We start from the raw sequence: 15,923 nt of genomic DNA on the forward strand, positions 1-15,923 counted from the left end.
TGACAAATTTTGACCTCTCTTTTCACAACCTCTTAGCAGATTGCAATTGCCTCGGAGTAAGATTCAAAAAGGTCTAGTGTAATCGCTTTGAAGCGCTCGAAATGACCAGCACAATATACAAGCAACATTTAACCAGGTACTCCAAGTGGTGCATCTGGCATTCTGTTCCGAAACAAAAACAGTTCTTATCAAATCATTTACTAAAGGAAACTGTGTTTCAATAACTTGTGTAGGGAGCATATCAGGTGGATTTTTAAAAACTTACCACCCTCAAGATTTTTAGAAATATAAAGCAAAGAAAGTTAAAAATGCCGAGACACGTCGACCTTGGAAGGAAGACGTATAATAAAGAACGAAAAAAGTTCTTACCCCTAATGAACAATATGACAGGGATGGAAACCCCTTCGTCTTTTTTAAATAGTAAAGATGGCTCAAGTGATACATCATTTAAAAGACTTCAAATTCTCTAATCTACCATACCAAAATTTTGTATTTTTCACATACAGGAGCGATGTTTCTTATTCGACCTTCGTTTGCTAATTTCATGGAATGACCCATTTTCTAATTAAATTTGAATTTAAAAAAACAACATTTTGGCCTGATTAATTAGAAAATTTGAAGATCTTTAAAATGATGTGTCACTTGATTCCTGTTACCTATTTAAAAAAAAAACAAAGGAGCTTCCAATTTTTTTTCCTTGTCTTCTAAATTTGAATGCATCTCCGCGAAAGAGATTCCATTGGTGAATGTGCATTTAGCGCTAAAATATGTCCTCCTTGAAATTAAAATCGACGTGTTGTGGCAATTTCTAATATTTCACTAGTAGTTCAAAGTAAGGCGGGTGCAAAGTTTTCAATAATAAACTCTGTATGTATATACGAGCGCAGACACTTTAAAGTTGTACTAAGCACAAAGTACAACGTTATGTTTCCTTTAGATTTAAATATTAACTATAATAAATAGAGAAACAAAACCAAGCATAATTTAATTCGTTATTATTTGTTCACACGTTAAGGCTAACTTTGAAAAATATACAATTATTCTGAAGCATAAAAAATAAAAGCATATAATTTATTCCGTCGCATTTAACTTAGACTGAAAGTGGCAGTTTAGAGATAAAAATTTTATTTTGGCCCAAATAACTTTTTACTTGAAAACATTTTTATACAGAATAAGTTTTTAAACAAACAATAATTGTAAACATTTAACTCAAATATAAAATTATTTGTATGCAAAAATGGTTCATGATAAGTCCATTTCACAAGAGTTGCGATAAGCTATCGTTTCAGTCCATAAAAATGGAGTGTCAGGACACCAAATTGGTCAAAATTTAAATGTGCCTCAATGATCAGTGGGAAATATTATTAAATTCTACAAAAAAGAGGGCAATACAGAAGAGAAGCTGAGAAAAACACGGACTAGAAAAATCACTGAACAAGATCATTGCACTCTACAATGTATTATTTTTAAAAAACAGGCGAATTTCGTCAAGGGAGCTGGTTTCAAAATGGTCCCAAACTATCAGAAAAACCATATCTAAAGACACCTACTTACGCCATGTAGAGAAATTGGGATACAGTTTTTATAAGGTAAACGTTATTTTAACACAACTTTACTTATGACTTAAATCAGTGTTTATGTTTTTAAAGGCCAAACAAAAACTATTATTAACTTAAAAATAAATTAAAAGAAAATTGTTTTGGGTTAAAAATCGAATAAATTGGACTGAAGACTAATGGAATTCGATCACATGAACTGATGAATCAAAATTGGAGTTAAATGTGGATGATCCACGAAGTAGAATTATTCGGCAGTCTGGAGAGGAATACCTCGATTGTCTCAGAAAATAAGTTAAGTTTATCGCATCAGTAATGGTCTGAAGCTGTATATCGTGTCAAGGTGTTAGACGTCTTCGCTTTATTAATAGTACAGTAAATGCTAATAAGTACCAAAGTATTTTGGAGCAGGAATTGTTTCCATCAATTGAACACCTACAAACGTCCGAAGGAGATTTTATATGTCGACAGGATGGTGCTCCGTGCCATACGGCCAAAATTACTAAAACTTGGCTTCAAAACCATAATATACCTTTGCTAGAATAGCCTGCTAGGAGTCCAGACCTGTCTCCAATTGAAGCACTGTGGCACATCATGAAAAAAGCCTTACGAACTGGTCTTGTTAGGTATTTGTCAGAATTTAAAATAAAATTAAGGGAAATATGGGACAGTTTTACACCAGAGTATTACCAAAATCTTGTACAAACTATGTCACGTCGCATTAATGCAATTTTAAAATAAAAACAAAGTTACACTCAATAGTAGACAATAAATTAGTTTCAATTAAAATATGGTCCAAGTTAAGTATGCCAGAATAAATTTTACGTTTTTATTTTTAATACTTAAAAGTAATTGAATATTTTGTCAAAATTAGCCTTAACGTGTTAACAAATAATAACAAAATAAATTGTACTTGGTTTTGTTTCTCATCTTTTATAGTTTGTTTAATATTTAAATCTAAAAACAACATAACTTTGTATTTTGTGCTTGGTCCAATATCAATGAGTCTGGACTCGTATGTAGTTAATTAAATAGTAAATAAAAGTGCATAAAGTCGATTCCACCGGAACATCTCAACCTATGTATTTAAAAAAAAAAGTCCTAAACATGCTATAATTTGGCCTCAAAAGTGGGGATATTGAAAGAAACCATTACATGACGCAAATCAACATAAAATAATTTTTGTTCAATTTGTGTGAGTCCGCCATATTGTTTGCTGTTTGTGTACCCCACTTACCACTGTCTTAAAATTCTCTTGATAAACTGCGGTTTTAATATGCTGCATTACATTGAATTTATCTCTCAGTTAATTTAAAAAATAAAATTTTCACCTCCGTTTCTAAACCACGGCTGGATTAAAGCTTACCGCCTTTACACAAGCTCTGCAAATTAATTTGTTGTTTTCATACTTCAAGTCCGAATGAACCATTATCGTTTCGTCGATGATTGGTTTAACTTTGGGTATTGTTTAAATATTATGTAAGTAATTGTTGATGGACATACTCCAAACCCGAAATACTCGTTCAAAAATATAATTATGGGATTATGAAGATAACCTGACCCCGAAGTGTAACTAACGTTTGTCTGCTGGGTTTCCCACCAAATTGTGTAAGGCGGTGCTTGACGATCGATGTCTCTGCAACGATCGATATGTGATAAGCAAGGCTTCGAAACGAAATGAGGGTACAGCTCCAAAATTCATCTGGAATTAAGGATTGCAGATGAATTGATCTGGATTAATCCATTTGGATTAAGGAACATCAGGAATCTGAACTAGTTTTCATTGAATATAAGAAATAAATAAGCACTAATCAGAGATTGCAAATATGATACCTGAAGTAGAGAAGAATGAAAATGCACTTAGTAAAACGCTTTTTATAAGAAATATGGTAAGTCACAATATTTACCTTAGTGGTATTAGAAATATACATAAAATGGCAATAAGAAAAATATATGCTTAAAAACTAATAAGTAAAAAGAATAGAAACATAAATTGGCAGGAACGTTCGTGTGTTTTAATTCAAATATTCAAAATACCCGCGCTTTAGTCATCAAACTCATCACATTTGCGATGTTTTCAAACATACGTATACGTCAAAGCAACCAGTGGCGCTACTGTCAACGTCAAAGGAAAAGAAAATATCCCCCAAATTTGACAAACAATAATAATATTTTAATGTTCAGTTTAGCTTTATTCAACTAATTTAGCAACATTCGATACAACACAGATAATAGCAGAGCAGCTAGAGGATACATTACCGTCGGCTTTCTTAATTCGCACTGAATTTTGTTTGGATTTGAAATAGCCAATCATCGATATTACCCAAACTTTACCGGCAATGTCTGGTGTAATAGGTACTTTAATTGATATGGGTTTTCCTCAACGAAAAGTGTAAGTTCATTTCCACGCAAGTAATGTTATAAACCACTTAGCTCTTCTATAACTTTACAGAGAACTGGCAGTGCAAAAGACTGGAAGCCAAAATGTCCAAATAGTTATGGATTGGATGCTCTCTCATGAAGCCGAGTTGGATTCATTGGTTCCATCCGAAGGTGAAAATGTACCTTCTATACAAGAGAATAGTGCGACCTCCAGTACGACAGGTAGCCCTTCTCTAGATCCTGCCATTGTTACTGCTGAGAGTTCTGGCTTAGAGTCATCTGCCCCAGCACCAGTTTCCAAGTCAATAAAATGTGATGATTGTGGAAAACTGTTTAAAACTAATGATGAAGTAGAATTTCATGCTTCAAAAACAGGTAAGTTTGTCAGAATGTAGTATCTTACATGCTGGAGACTTGGCAACTTACTTAATCAGAGAATTCACCTAGTTAACTATAACATCAATTTGATTTCCATAGAAGCCAGAAATCTGTCCAACTAAGATATATTTCTCTTATCAGTATTTCTATGGAAATTAGCTTGCAGTTAAATGTTAGCAGTATGTCTTGCAGTGCCCATATCAATAATTGAGCTAAAATTATAAATGACCAGATCTTAGGTTCTATTTCAATGTTATTACAGAAATGATCCTGCAATCTGAAATATGGTGTCATATCCAAATAAAAGTAAATGCTATGTGTATCAAAGAGTTTTTTCAATAAAATAATTTGCTAGATAGGCATTTACTAATTTTTATTTAAGAATGTATTTTAAAAACATTTTTATCACCATTAAATTATATGTTTTTTTTTACTAAGGTGAGTCCCCTAAGATTAATAAGAATGAATATTTTTTTGTGGCTTTTCAGGACTTGTTTAGCTGTATGGATAAGTTTTCTATTGATTATTACATTACTAATATATAGATACTAGTACTAATCATTCAAGAGCAATGTTCAACGGTTAATATGTTACTTTAGGTCATGATAATTATTCAGAATCCACTGAAGAGAAGAAACCACTTACCGAAGAAGAGAAGAAAGAACAATTAGCAAAAATTGAAGCTAAACTCAAGCAGCGTCGTATGGAAAGGGAGCTTAGAGAAAAGGAGGAAGCTCGGCTGAGAGAGAAAAACAGGATAAAATCAGGAAAAGATATGCTTGAAGCTAAAAAAGTTAGTGTATTTTATGAATAGTATATTCAGAAATGGTTTGACTTTAAGGTAACACAAAGTCTTGAAATTATCAAGTTACCTAAAGTTTGTAAGTAACATTGATTATAATTAAAATTCATTTATTCAAAAAATAAACAGTACTACACATGTTAACTACTTATTATAAAATCTTTTAACTAAAGGCAATACAAATAAAGAAACTTTGCATGTAGGTAGATGAATAAATCTTTGTAGGTACGTAATAGATGAAAAATGAGTCGAAAGTGATAATTAATGTTGATTTAAAAACGACTTATGTGTGGTGGAGATATTAACTTCTAATTTCAGAAACACGAAGAATTGGAAATGAAGAAAATAGTTGAACAACGAAGGAGAGAAAAAGAGGATGAACGAAAGGCTAGGCAGAGGGTTATGGAACAAATTGAGGCCGACAAATTAGCGAGAAAAGCAAAATTTGGTGGTGCACAAGAACAATCAGTTCCTGAGAAACTCCCTCCAGCTTCTGTGGAAAAGAAACCTCCTACCAACTATAGTGAAGTTAAGCTGCAAATCAGGCTAATTGATGGTATCATAACAGGAAGAATAAACATTTTAAAATGATTAACTTTTGTTTTTGTTTAATTTCAGGTAGAACGCTGGTGCAAAATTTTGGAGCCAAAGAACCATTATCAGCCGTAAGGCTTTATGTAGACATGAATAGAACTGATGGGGAAGGTCCATTTAAGCTGATGACTAGCTTTCCTAGGAAAATTTTTACTTCTGAAGATTATGACAAACCATTAGATACCTTAGGTAAGGGTTATTGATTTGTCCCTGTTTATGTGCTATACAATCACATGCACAGAAAAGTAAAACTAAGCCGCAAAATACGACTTAATACAAAATACTCTCATTATGTTAGTGTGGAAAGAAAGTAAACGTTTTTCTTTTTGTATTTTTTGCAAAAGAAATAATATCAAAATAACTTCAAAAAATTTGTTTTCACGTAGTGTATTTCGAAAACTGTTAATTTTTGGACCAAAGTTCATCAGTCATCATATTTCGCCCCCAGAAATCAGTTGTAGAAAAATATATTAAATATTTGTTTTAGGTTTGGCTCCTGCTGCTACATTAATCGTATCGAAGTCATAAAAATAGTCTGGGATTATGTATTTTTAAATGGGATATGCACTTAAACTTTTATGTGTTTCTTTAAATAAATCATACCATTAAAATATAATTTTTGCAAAACTTGTGTTTATCTAACTAAACCCTGAAAAGGAAAATGAGAACTAAAAACACGTCAAAATATTAAATTATCAATTTTTTTTCTATTTTGTAAATCTATCTTTGATTGTCTTTTGGTGATTTAGCGATACCACGTCAGCCCCCCCGAGGTTATCTTCATTGGGAATATACCGTTATAGATTTATCTATGGGGGCATTGTCCAGCAAATTCAGTTGAATCGGGCAATCATCAGTTAATAAAGAAATTTGGTGAAGATTCGAAACGATTTGAAAATAAGAATTTGAGCTTGGTGCCATTTTATATGCCTCGAAATTCAACAATAACTCGTCAGCAAAGGAGATTGAAATAAAAAATTCAAACACGATTCGAATAATTTAATCACAAACATGTCCCTATTTACTATTTCATACAAAACGTTTAAATATCATCAGACTAAATATACGGAATACGCTTATAATACAATATTGTAGCTTAACCGAATTATGTTTTTCCGGGTCAGAAAGCGAAATTTGTATTTAAATTTTCACCGAATGAAAATAGCTTTAAGTTTACCGGGCTTTTGATTATTTGGTGGCAGATACTTACATGTTTAGACAAGAGAAAAAAACGAATTCTCATAAGTTGAAAGGAGAATTTTAAGCTCTTTTGATCTAATTTTTACTGCAGAAAATGATACAAATTGGAAACTGACCAAATAAAATTAAAATTAAATGGCAACACCGTACATGCACAAATTTGGCTTATGTTATTACCCAGCTATATTCGTGATCAAACTTGGTGATTGGCACATGTGACTCGTACATCTAAAAACGAAATATATCTAACACAACGTAATAGACAACATACGACAAAATTCCCAAATTTACCGAAATAATACAAGAAATATATACAGCCACTCAACTTATCCTTATAATGTGGATGTATGTAAATCAATGGTTAATTGTATAGTGTGGTCTTAAATCCCATAAATCTATATATACCTAACTCAATATTCCATAGAGGAACATACATCAGTGAATAATTATCGAGAACTTAGACGTCAAGTTGTGTTTAAGTTCTTCGGAAATCCATAAGAGAAATACTGTTAAGATTTTTTCAGTGATTTACTAATATAGCTTTTTTATAAACCCAAGAACTAAATTATCGGATCACTAAAAGTATGCCGTCATTTTAATACCGAATAACTTTTAAAACTTAATGTCTAGCTTGATTGATTTTTGCATTTAATAATCATAAATTTAATTTAATTGTAGCTACTTTAAAAAGCTCATGATCTTAGATTTTTAGCAAAAGTTTAAGGAAAATAATGTTTTCTTCTACAGCACCCTTAGAAATACAAAAAATAGTGTCATAAGTAAGCTATTTCATGATATATATTATAAACATATGGTATTTGAAATAGCAAAATTTAGTATTTTTTTCTTCACTCATCAATTCATATTACTGACTGAACTCGACCCAACGGTGGCATTAATGACTTTACAACAGAAACAGCTGTATCAAATATATGTCCAACACAGCAAATAGGTTAGCAAGAAAATATGTTTAGAAGTTTTTTAGCATCAAAATTGCGGCATAGTTTAGTGATGCGTTAAGAGTTTGTTAAAGCGATTTAAATTAATGTTTTATTTGCCCCTGCGGTGTTTATACAACTCCTGTTTCTTCGAATCCGATTTCCTTAGAACCTCAGCATAAGTCATGTCCAACTTCTTTAATTTGTGCAAATCTTGCGAAGCAGAGCTGGGTTTAAATTCAAAACAGCTTTTTCCACTGCCTTGACTGGGTGTAGGTGAAGAAAGGTTTCTGTCATTGCTCGACCAAAATTGCAAAGTATTGCCGTTCCAGACGTTCTCAATTCCACACGGATTATTTCTAGATTCTTTCTTCTTCCTTCCGGAATTGGGTCTACTCGCATAGGTAATCTTGGGGCTGCCTATTATGTGAGTCACTGGAGAGTCTGACCTTTCAGAGTATTTATTTTTGCGTTTTGAAGAAGAGCGTTTCCGGACTTCCATGGACAAATATTCCAGAGGTTGACGTACCAACGGCGTAAGCACGCATTCTGGCTTGCTTCCATCAGCTGTGGAAGGTTCTACCTCAAGAATCTGCTGATTTTGTGACTGCACTATGTTTTCAACAATAGTAGTTGTCTCGTTTTGAATGGACAGTTCCGACATTGTCGAAGACATAATGCTCTGTGAATCCTCATCGATCAACTCCAACAGCTGCTGGCTCAAAGGAGCGACCGCTGGCTCTGTACTTATGGCTTTAGTACTGTCATCCAATAAAGGAAGTTCTTCGCCTTCAGCTTTGTTTTCAGCAGCCTTTTTCAAGACTTTAAAAATGTCTTTGAACAAATCTCTATAATCTGGCCTATCTCTGAATCTCGTGTCTAAAGGACAGGCATCATCATAAATGCTAAACTTACAGTTTTCACCGTCACTGATCGTGCACAGATACTTTCCTCGTTCTTCTGTTTGCGTGCTTTTATTGCTGGTTTCATCAGCAAACCCAGACGAGCTGGTTTCAGCCTCTGAAAAGTCCGTGGGTGTGGAAAATGCTTTCCTCGCTTGCTTATGTTGCTTGCCCCTTAAACTACCGCCGTGATCGCTTTCTTCATCGGTGTCTTTAGTGCTAAGAGCAAATTCCCCGGACATTTGCATTTCTTCTTGAGATGAACATTGATCCGATTTTGTTGATTTTGCCCTACTTCCTTGATGTGCTTTTTCAAGAGCTTCGAATTTTTCAACTAAGATTTGATAGGGATTTTCACCTTCTCGTCTTGCTATGGGGGATGATTGGTTTTCGCCTTGATCCTGTAAAAAAAAAGGGAAAAGGAGATATTAGTGATGTTTTTGAAATGAGATGTTAACGGTTTGTCTGATTAGGCCTAAGCGTTTGATTTAATAAGCGACCATGCCCAAGTTTGAGATGAAAAAGTGCGATAAGTAACCCTTAAGGGAAGCTTAATCACAAATACATTCCATAGCGTTTTTTTTTTACAAATTTAACAGCTAAAAATAATCAATAAATATTCTTTATTTTGGGGAAGATTTTGAATCTCCTTAGAATATGCAGGAGCATGAATAAAATGTATTTTCTGGATGTAGTGCTTAAGAAAAAAAAATCTAAATTTATGATTGCGTTATCTTTCTGGTCTCCGCATAGACCAGCGAGAATCTCAAATCTCTTCCTATATTTCGTATGTTGTAGCTTTTTAGCAGGAAAACCTCTCTGCCTATTAGCAAAGTGCCCAAGGCGTTTATAATTAACATACAGGGAGTTTCGTATGTATCTTTTGGAACGTAAAAGTTTTTAACCATGTGAATTTATACTTTTTGGTAGGTTAAACGTTCGAGGGTACGAACACAGCGAAGTGCCAACAATTTAAAATTTTCCAGAGCCGGATTAATACAGTATTTTTTTTTAACATACCCTCCCTTTTTTTAATGGGCCACACTATGTAAAATAATTCGGAAATATGCACCACCAATTTAAGCAGGTATTCCACGGGTCGAAATAAAAAAAGTTTGAACAAACATGTCCGGAGTTGCCTCATTTCCCACTTTTCTTATATTTTTATCTGAAGATATACAAAATTAAAATAAACGTAATTATTCGGAATGTGGTCGAATAGTGGCTTACTATGGCAATTGACCGAATAATTAAAAGCATACTGAATATGACTAATATCAAATAGTTTCCCGATGTTACAACTCCATTTTTTTCACATTTCGTCATGTAACTCTTGTAGGAATAAAAGTAAAATTAACGTTCTCAAAAATTTAAAAAAACTGAGGTTTCATAAATGATTTTATTTCATTATTTTATAGATCTTTTCAAATGAGCATAGAGAAATAAAAACCACATTGCCCTAACGCTGAAAAGAGTTTACTTGACTCTTATACTTAAAAAATGTTAAATTTTATGCTTCAATAATTCAAAAAGCTTCAAGGAGAGATATAGGATATGCTACATAGGAATAGAGAATTATGGGAAAATAAGGAAAATTAGTGTGAAAATAGTGAAGCATTGTATATCTGTAGGAATGAAGATTATTATAATATTATTTATTATAATTTCCTATTGCGAGCTGTAATATGAAAGTTTAAGTCATAATGTGTAAAATGTAAATAATAGATCTATAAAAAGTCATTTTAAGAAATTTTACTTTAAGTTTTAAAACGTGATTTTGGAATAAAAACGCAAAAGTTTTAGAGTTAAAAACCTCACTGTATAAATGATTTAAAAACAATGAAATGGTTTTTATCCATTTCAAAATTCACCAACAATTATCCCATCACCAACTAACTATTATTATCCCAAAAGGAATTTCAAAATCCATGGAAAAAATGAAAGCCTTTCCATTCAAATAAAACTTTATTTTTTGTTGAAAATATAAACGGCAGGTATAGATAAATTATACAGGTATCACCATTAGTTCAAGTAGAAACATAAAGATTGTGTAAGTGGAAGAAGGGCTGCGTAAGCTTAATATGCCTCTGATAAAGACCAATGAAGTGGGCGGAGTCAGTCCGGTCGACGTCTCCACTTTGATACTTAGATTAGTATCGATTTCACTGTCTTCGCGGCGATGAAAATTTTTAATATCAGAGCAAAAAACAGCAATGTAAATAATTGAAGAAAAAAACTATTAACCCATCACTAGATCTTGAATTAGTAAGAATTCTGAAACGGTGAGAGATCTGGTAACACTGGACAGACTCCGCCTACACCGTCAGCCACTAGCCCTTAGGCGATCTTTCTTCCACTTGCATAATCTGTTTTCACTTGAACTGATGATACCTTTATACTACGGACACATAATTTTGAAAGTAAGAACTGTACTTTCTGTCCTTCGATATTTACATAATTTGATATTTTTTTGCGACATGTGACCTCAGGGCTTCTGATTTATAGTCCTAAAAATCTATTGTTTGCGACCGATTTTACAGACCAAGCTTGACAAAGCATTTGGCATCTTGAATTAAATTCAGGAATTCTTTTCTAATTCGCTGGTTCCTGAGTTCAACTTCCAGACTTGTATTACGTGAACCTCTAAAACTAGTTATTAAGTCATAATTTTTAGTAGAAAAACTTCAGGTGCTTTTTCAAGATTTGGAATGACACTAAAATTTCAGTTACAGAAAATAAATTCATGATTACACCAGTTTTTCTAATGGGAAACTTTGTATTGTAAAATAAAGAAGTTAAGATTGCTTTTGGTAAAAATTAAATTTATCGTGGCCCGACACATTTAACCAAACAGGCCAATTTATGAAAAACATAAAAATAAAATTTTTACTTAGAATGACTGTGGCTAAATAGAGTGAAGAACCCTTCTTTAGGAACACTTAGTATAGATAAGTGTAGGTCGTCCAGTACAAAAACCGATGCACGTCATAAACAACGAAATTTCATTGCCAACCCTCACATTCAAAACACAAAAAATTTTCAATGAGAAATTCGTTTCTAGGTAAATAATAATTATGTGGAGGAACTGCAATTAGTACTTGAATTTAAGAATAACTTACTCATTAACGTTTAGTAAAATATTTAAATTTTACATGAACGTAAATAAACAATGGAAATATTAACAATGTTGGCACTAGCGCAGGTTGCCAAATTTGTCGTATATTTAGTCCGTTACGCTTTCTCCATTCCGCCATTTTATCTTGCGGCGACTGTTGTGTTTGCTTAAATACCATCCAATTTTTCACCGAATTCTATCAAAATTCCAGTTTTACTGGTGATTTCTTTACCACAACATGTCTCTTAAGAACATAGGCTCGTGTAAATATATCCCACGTTTATTATTAGTGTTTTTCGATTTGCGAAAGCAGCTAAATAGCTAGTGTAAGAAGCTTGTTTCCTTATTGGAGTATTTTGATTGGGAAAAGAGCAACAAGGGGCCCTTTGCTGCCATGGAATGCCTTCAGAGAGGTGAGTTTATAATTTTTTATTAAAGTTCATGGATTGTATATTCATTTCGTCATTTGGAGCGAGTAGCTGCAGCATTAAAAAATGCTGAATTAATCATAAGACCGGCAACGCCGTTGAATTTCAACGTTATTACTTGCATCGGTTTTTGTATTCGACAACCTAACCTTTAAATCCATATAATTTTATTTGGTAATTTTACGTTTTATTTAGAAGAGCACCGAGAAGTGCAGAGTCCTGATTACAGCGTGAAACCATGAATTTTACTAAAGTAAATAAGTGACGAGTTGTATTTTGTTAAAGCATTTTATTCAGTTAAAGGAACATTATGAAACTTAGTTTGGCAGGTACTCTAGATTTTAAAAAGTTCCAACTAGGGTGCTTTAGGGCTAAAAACAAACAAGAGAATTGGAACTTACTGCAACATTTAACAGTTTTTGTAATATTTTAGAAAAAACCTATGGCGAATAAATTAAGAAAAAAATCCGTGAATAGTCAAAACACACTAATAACGGAACAAACAGAGAATAACTTTGGGATTATGTTTACACACAGGAAAATGAGAACTTAAACTAATATTGGTACAAAAAACATTCAACCTGATTTGTATACAGGATATCAGACCATTAATTTGCAATAACAGATAATTAATTTTCTCTCTCGAGGTTAGAGCTTAATTTATGATAAAGTTCGTATACAGTGAGACTCAAAAATGTCGCCGGTCCTTCTACTTCTAACATTTTTTAATGCAAACTTTTTATTCGTTATTTTCAAAATTCAAATTTATAAAAGTTTAAACCTATGGAATATCAAGAATCATTTTACTGAGTACTTGATTGACCAAATCACTCATAAAGGTAGTTTCATGTAATGAGAGCGTGCGGACGAAAATAAAAATTTCAAAGTGAACAGACATCAAGGTTAGCGGATTTAAACCAAGTGATTTTTTCAAAATTGTGCTCAAGTGACTAGAAAGAGTGTCATAAAATCAGTTTCATGTCTAATAAGAACAATGACGTGGCAAGTATGAATGGCCGTCGCGATGACGGGATAATACAAACGAAATGTTGCAAAACCTCTTTACAGAGATTAAAATCTATGATAAATTTATCTATTTAGTTTTTAGCCCTAAAATGAAGTTTGTCTAAAAGGACAGGTCTAAATTAGGGTCAGTCTAAAGCGTCAGAGCAAAATATACCAAATAACAAAAAAAAATTCAATCAGTGTTTAAGCTATTGGAAAAATGGCGACATTTCATTCCAATGTATTCCCACATGAGTAATAATACTCTATTTACATACATCACCAAAGCCTCAATTAACATCATGCAACGCTGTAATTGTACTTGCAATAACAATACCAAACAAATGAAATTAATCTAATAATGCCCAAATAAATAATAGACATCGTTCTGCAAGTGGCACATAACACCAATAAAATTAACTACACACCGGGCTGTACTCTTTACAAGAAGCATTCGGACATACTAAGAAACCCCAGGTGCCGGACAAGCATGTGTCTCACCTGAATGTTTATGTGGAAGGAGGAACGATACACGCGCATGTTGTTCAATGCTTCCAACATGCTCTGGTCCGTCTCTTCGAGGAGACTCAGTTCGGAAGTTTCGCCTGCTGTTCGTAGACACTTACTGCATACTTGGCCTTGTCTGAAATGTAATTTTAAGGCTGAAGAATTACGTTAAAAACTACTGAAAATTAATGAATAACTTAAACTGCTGTCATTACACGCACTTAAATATTTGCATTGTAGGGAAAAGTTTCGAAATTGTCGAAATACGTATTTTAAAAGTACTTAAAAAAATTTTCAAACCTCCTTTTTCTGTTGAAGATTTGAAAAATCATGCTTTCTTACATATTTTAAAGAGCTTTTTTGCTCCTTTTTTCGTGTTTTTGGGAATGTTCTCGAATTTTAGCAGGAACATGACAAGGGACATCATCATTTTTAGTTTTATTTCAGATTTATCCATTTATCAATAACATGTACAGGATATAATCATGTAATGAGTTGGTAACATTTTAAGTGGGAGCATTTTTCATGCCCTATTTGGCTCTTCCCTGTATATTATGTTTCGATAAATATATGCATATAACATTTCTTGTTGATAACAGCTCTTGTCCTTAAATAATACAATTTGCTTCCAGTCCTTACCTAACTTCGTCTAAAGTATTCAATTCTTCATTGATGCTCTTCATGTTAAGGTCATCCCCTTTATGGCTACGCTGATACATTTGATTTTCTAGATTTTGATTCTGCTGCTGCAAAGTTGCAAGTTGATCTTCTAATTCTGCAATTATCCGTTCTTGTTTGTTGCATTGTGCCCTGGTTTCCCTAAAAATACACCACAATTTGGCTAATGTAAGAAATTAGGACTCCAATAGATTCTACTCCACCTTACCTAACTTCATCCATGGTGATCAGCTCCTCGTTGATGCTCTTCATGTTTAGATCATCCCCTCTATGGCTTAGCTGGAACACTTGATTTTCTAGTGCTTGATTCTGTTGCTCTAGCGTTGCAAGTTGGTCTTCTAGTTCGGCAATTACTCGTTCTCGCTTACTGCACTGTGCTCTGGTTTCCCTGTAATGGAAATAATGTTGGGATAAAATGCCCTCACAAGTTAACTGGCAGCAAAGGAAAATCGTGTTACTTAGGTGACTTTTATCACACTTCTTAAATCTCTTTTATCCTCCTAACTAACCTGACTTGTGCCAATAACTGGGCGATTTTTTCCATGCTATTCTCCTCATCTGGTTCGTCAATGCAACATTCTGAATTTGATTCACTTTCAAGGAATGGCGATTCAAGTCGTTTTTTACGATGTGATGTAGGAGATGAAGTCTACAATACTTATGTTATTAATAGGTGTATACAAGGCACTATGATAATTTCTACCTTGATTGGTTGGAGAGGGCTCTGAGGTGAAGTTGCTGCATATAACTCATCGTTTTCTCTTCGTTGTACATGGCGCAGCGCAGGTATTTCATTTTGAGTGGCACTTTTGTTTAATCCTATTTCACTATTTCGTCCAATTTTTTTCTTAAGTATGTCAATTTGTAATCTAAACAAAAATGGCATTATTTTACTTAAGTTAAAAGAGTGTCATCATAAACGCAAATGCGGTCGTGTGTTAACTTTCTGACTAAGTAGTGCAAAGTAACTTGATATTTTACTTAAATTTGAAAATTGACGGCTCATTTTCCATTTTATAAGAAGCGTCAGTTTTCAAAAATAACGTGAAGTCATGATTTACTTGTTCTCGTCTTGGCATAATTTTTCCAAATTTAGTCAAAAAGGCTTTTATAAAATGTAGAAAAAATATAGCCATTTTAAATCTATTTTTAAACACATGATATGACCTATTAAACCCTCCAGTGCAATTAATTCTGTCGAGCTTGAATGATGAACTTATCATTCACGCTCTATAGCGCTTGTTTCTTCATTATACTAGCTACTCGAACAGATGAATTTCACTGCATCTGTTCGATTCGGCAGACATAATAATAAACACTAAATATCCAAAGCTCCACAACTATGACTCCACACTTGTTAGATAAATAACTTAGTGATTTAAAACGTAATCAGTTTGTAATTCCACTCGGAATGAATTATGTGCAAATCGGTGAAACC

General features: G+C 33.2%; 2 protein-coding genes across 7 annotated transcripts in view; one reads left to right on the forward strand and one right to left on the reverse strand.

Annotated features, from left to right (window-relative positions):
• The first annotated feature begins 3,787 nt into the window (after positions 1-3,787).
• On the forward strand, positions 3,788-6,339 carry LOC136409834 (UBX domain-containing protein 1). The gene is made up of 6 exons (XM_066391640.1): positions 3,788-3,948; positions 4,009-4,313; positions 4,916-5,109; positions 5,437-5,674; positions 5,737-5,901; positions 6,200-6,339. The coding sequence occupies exons 1-6, from the start codon at positions 3,896-3,898 to the stop codon at positions 6,238-6,240; spliced, it is 996 nt and encodes a 331-aa protein (XP_066247737.1). The 5' UTR covers positions 3,788-3,895; the 3' UTR covers positions 6,241-6,339.
• Positions 6,340-6,696: 357 nt separating this feature from the next.
• Positions 6,697-15,923, reverse strand: part of centrocortin (cerebellar degeneration-related protein 2-like) — a 59,979-nt gene continuing 50,752 nt past the window's right edge. For all 6 annotated transcript variants that reach the window (XM_066391522.1, XM_066391524.1, XM_066391521.1 and 3 more), the window contains 6 exons: positions 15,189-15,354; positions 14,995-15,134; positions 14,694-14,873; positions 14,447-14,626; positions 13,802-13,943; positions 6,697-9,153 (listed from right to left, as the gene is read on the reverse strand). In XM_066391522.1, the coding sequence (XP_066247619.1) occupies positions 7,963-9,153; positions 13,802-13,943; positions 14,447-14,626; positions 14,694-14,873; positions 14,995-15,134; positions 15,189-15,354 (1,999 nt within the window). In that variant the 3' untranslated portion in view covers positions 6,697-7,962. The remainder of the gene's footprint in view (positions 9,154-13,801; positions 13,944-14,446; positions 14,627-14,693; positions 14,874-14,994; positions 15,135-15,188; positions 15,355-15,923) is intronic.

Source organism: Euwallacea similis, chromosome 7 (assembly GCF_039881205.1).
Source record: "Euwallacea similis isolate ESF13 chromosome 7, ESF131.1, whole genome shotgun sequence".
In the NCBI taxonomy this organism is placed as follows: Eukaryota; Metazoa; Arthropoda; class Insecta; order Coleoptera; family Curculionidae; genus Euwallacea; species Euwallacea similis.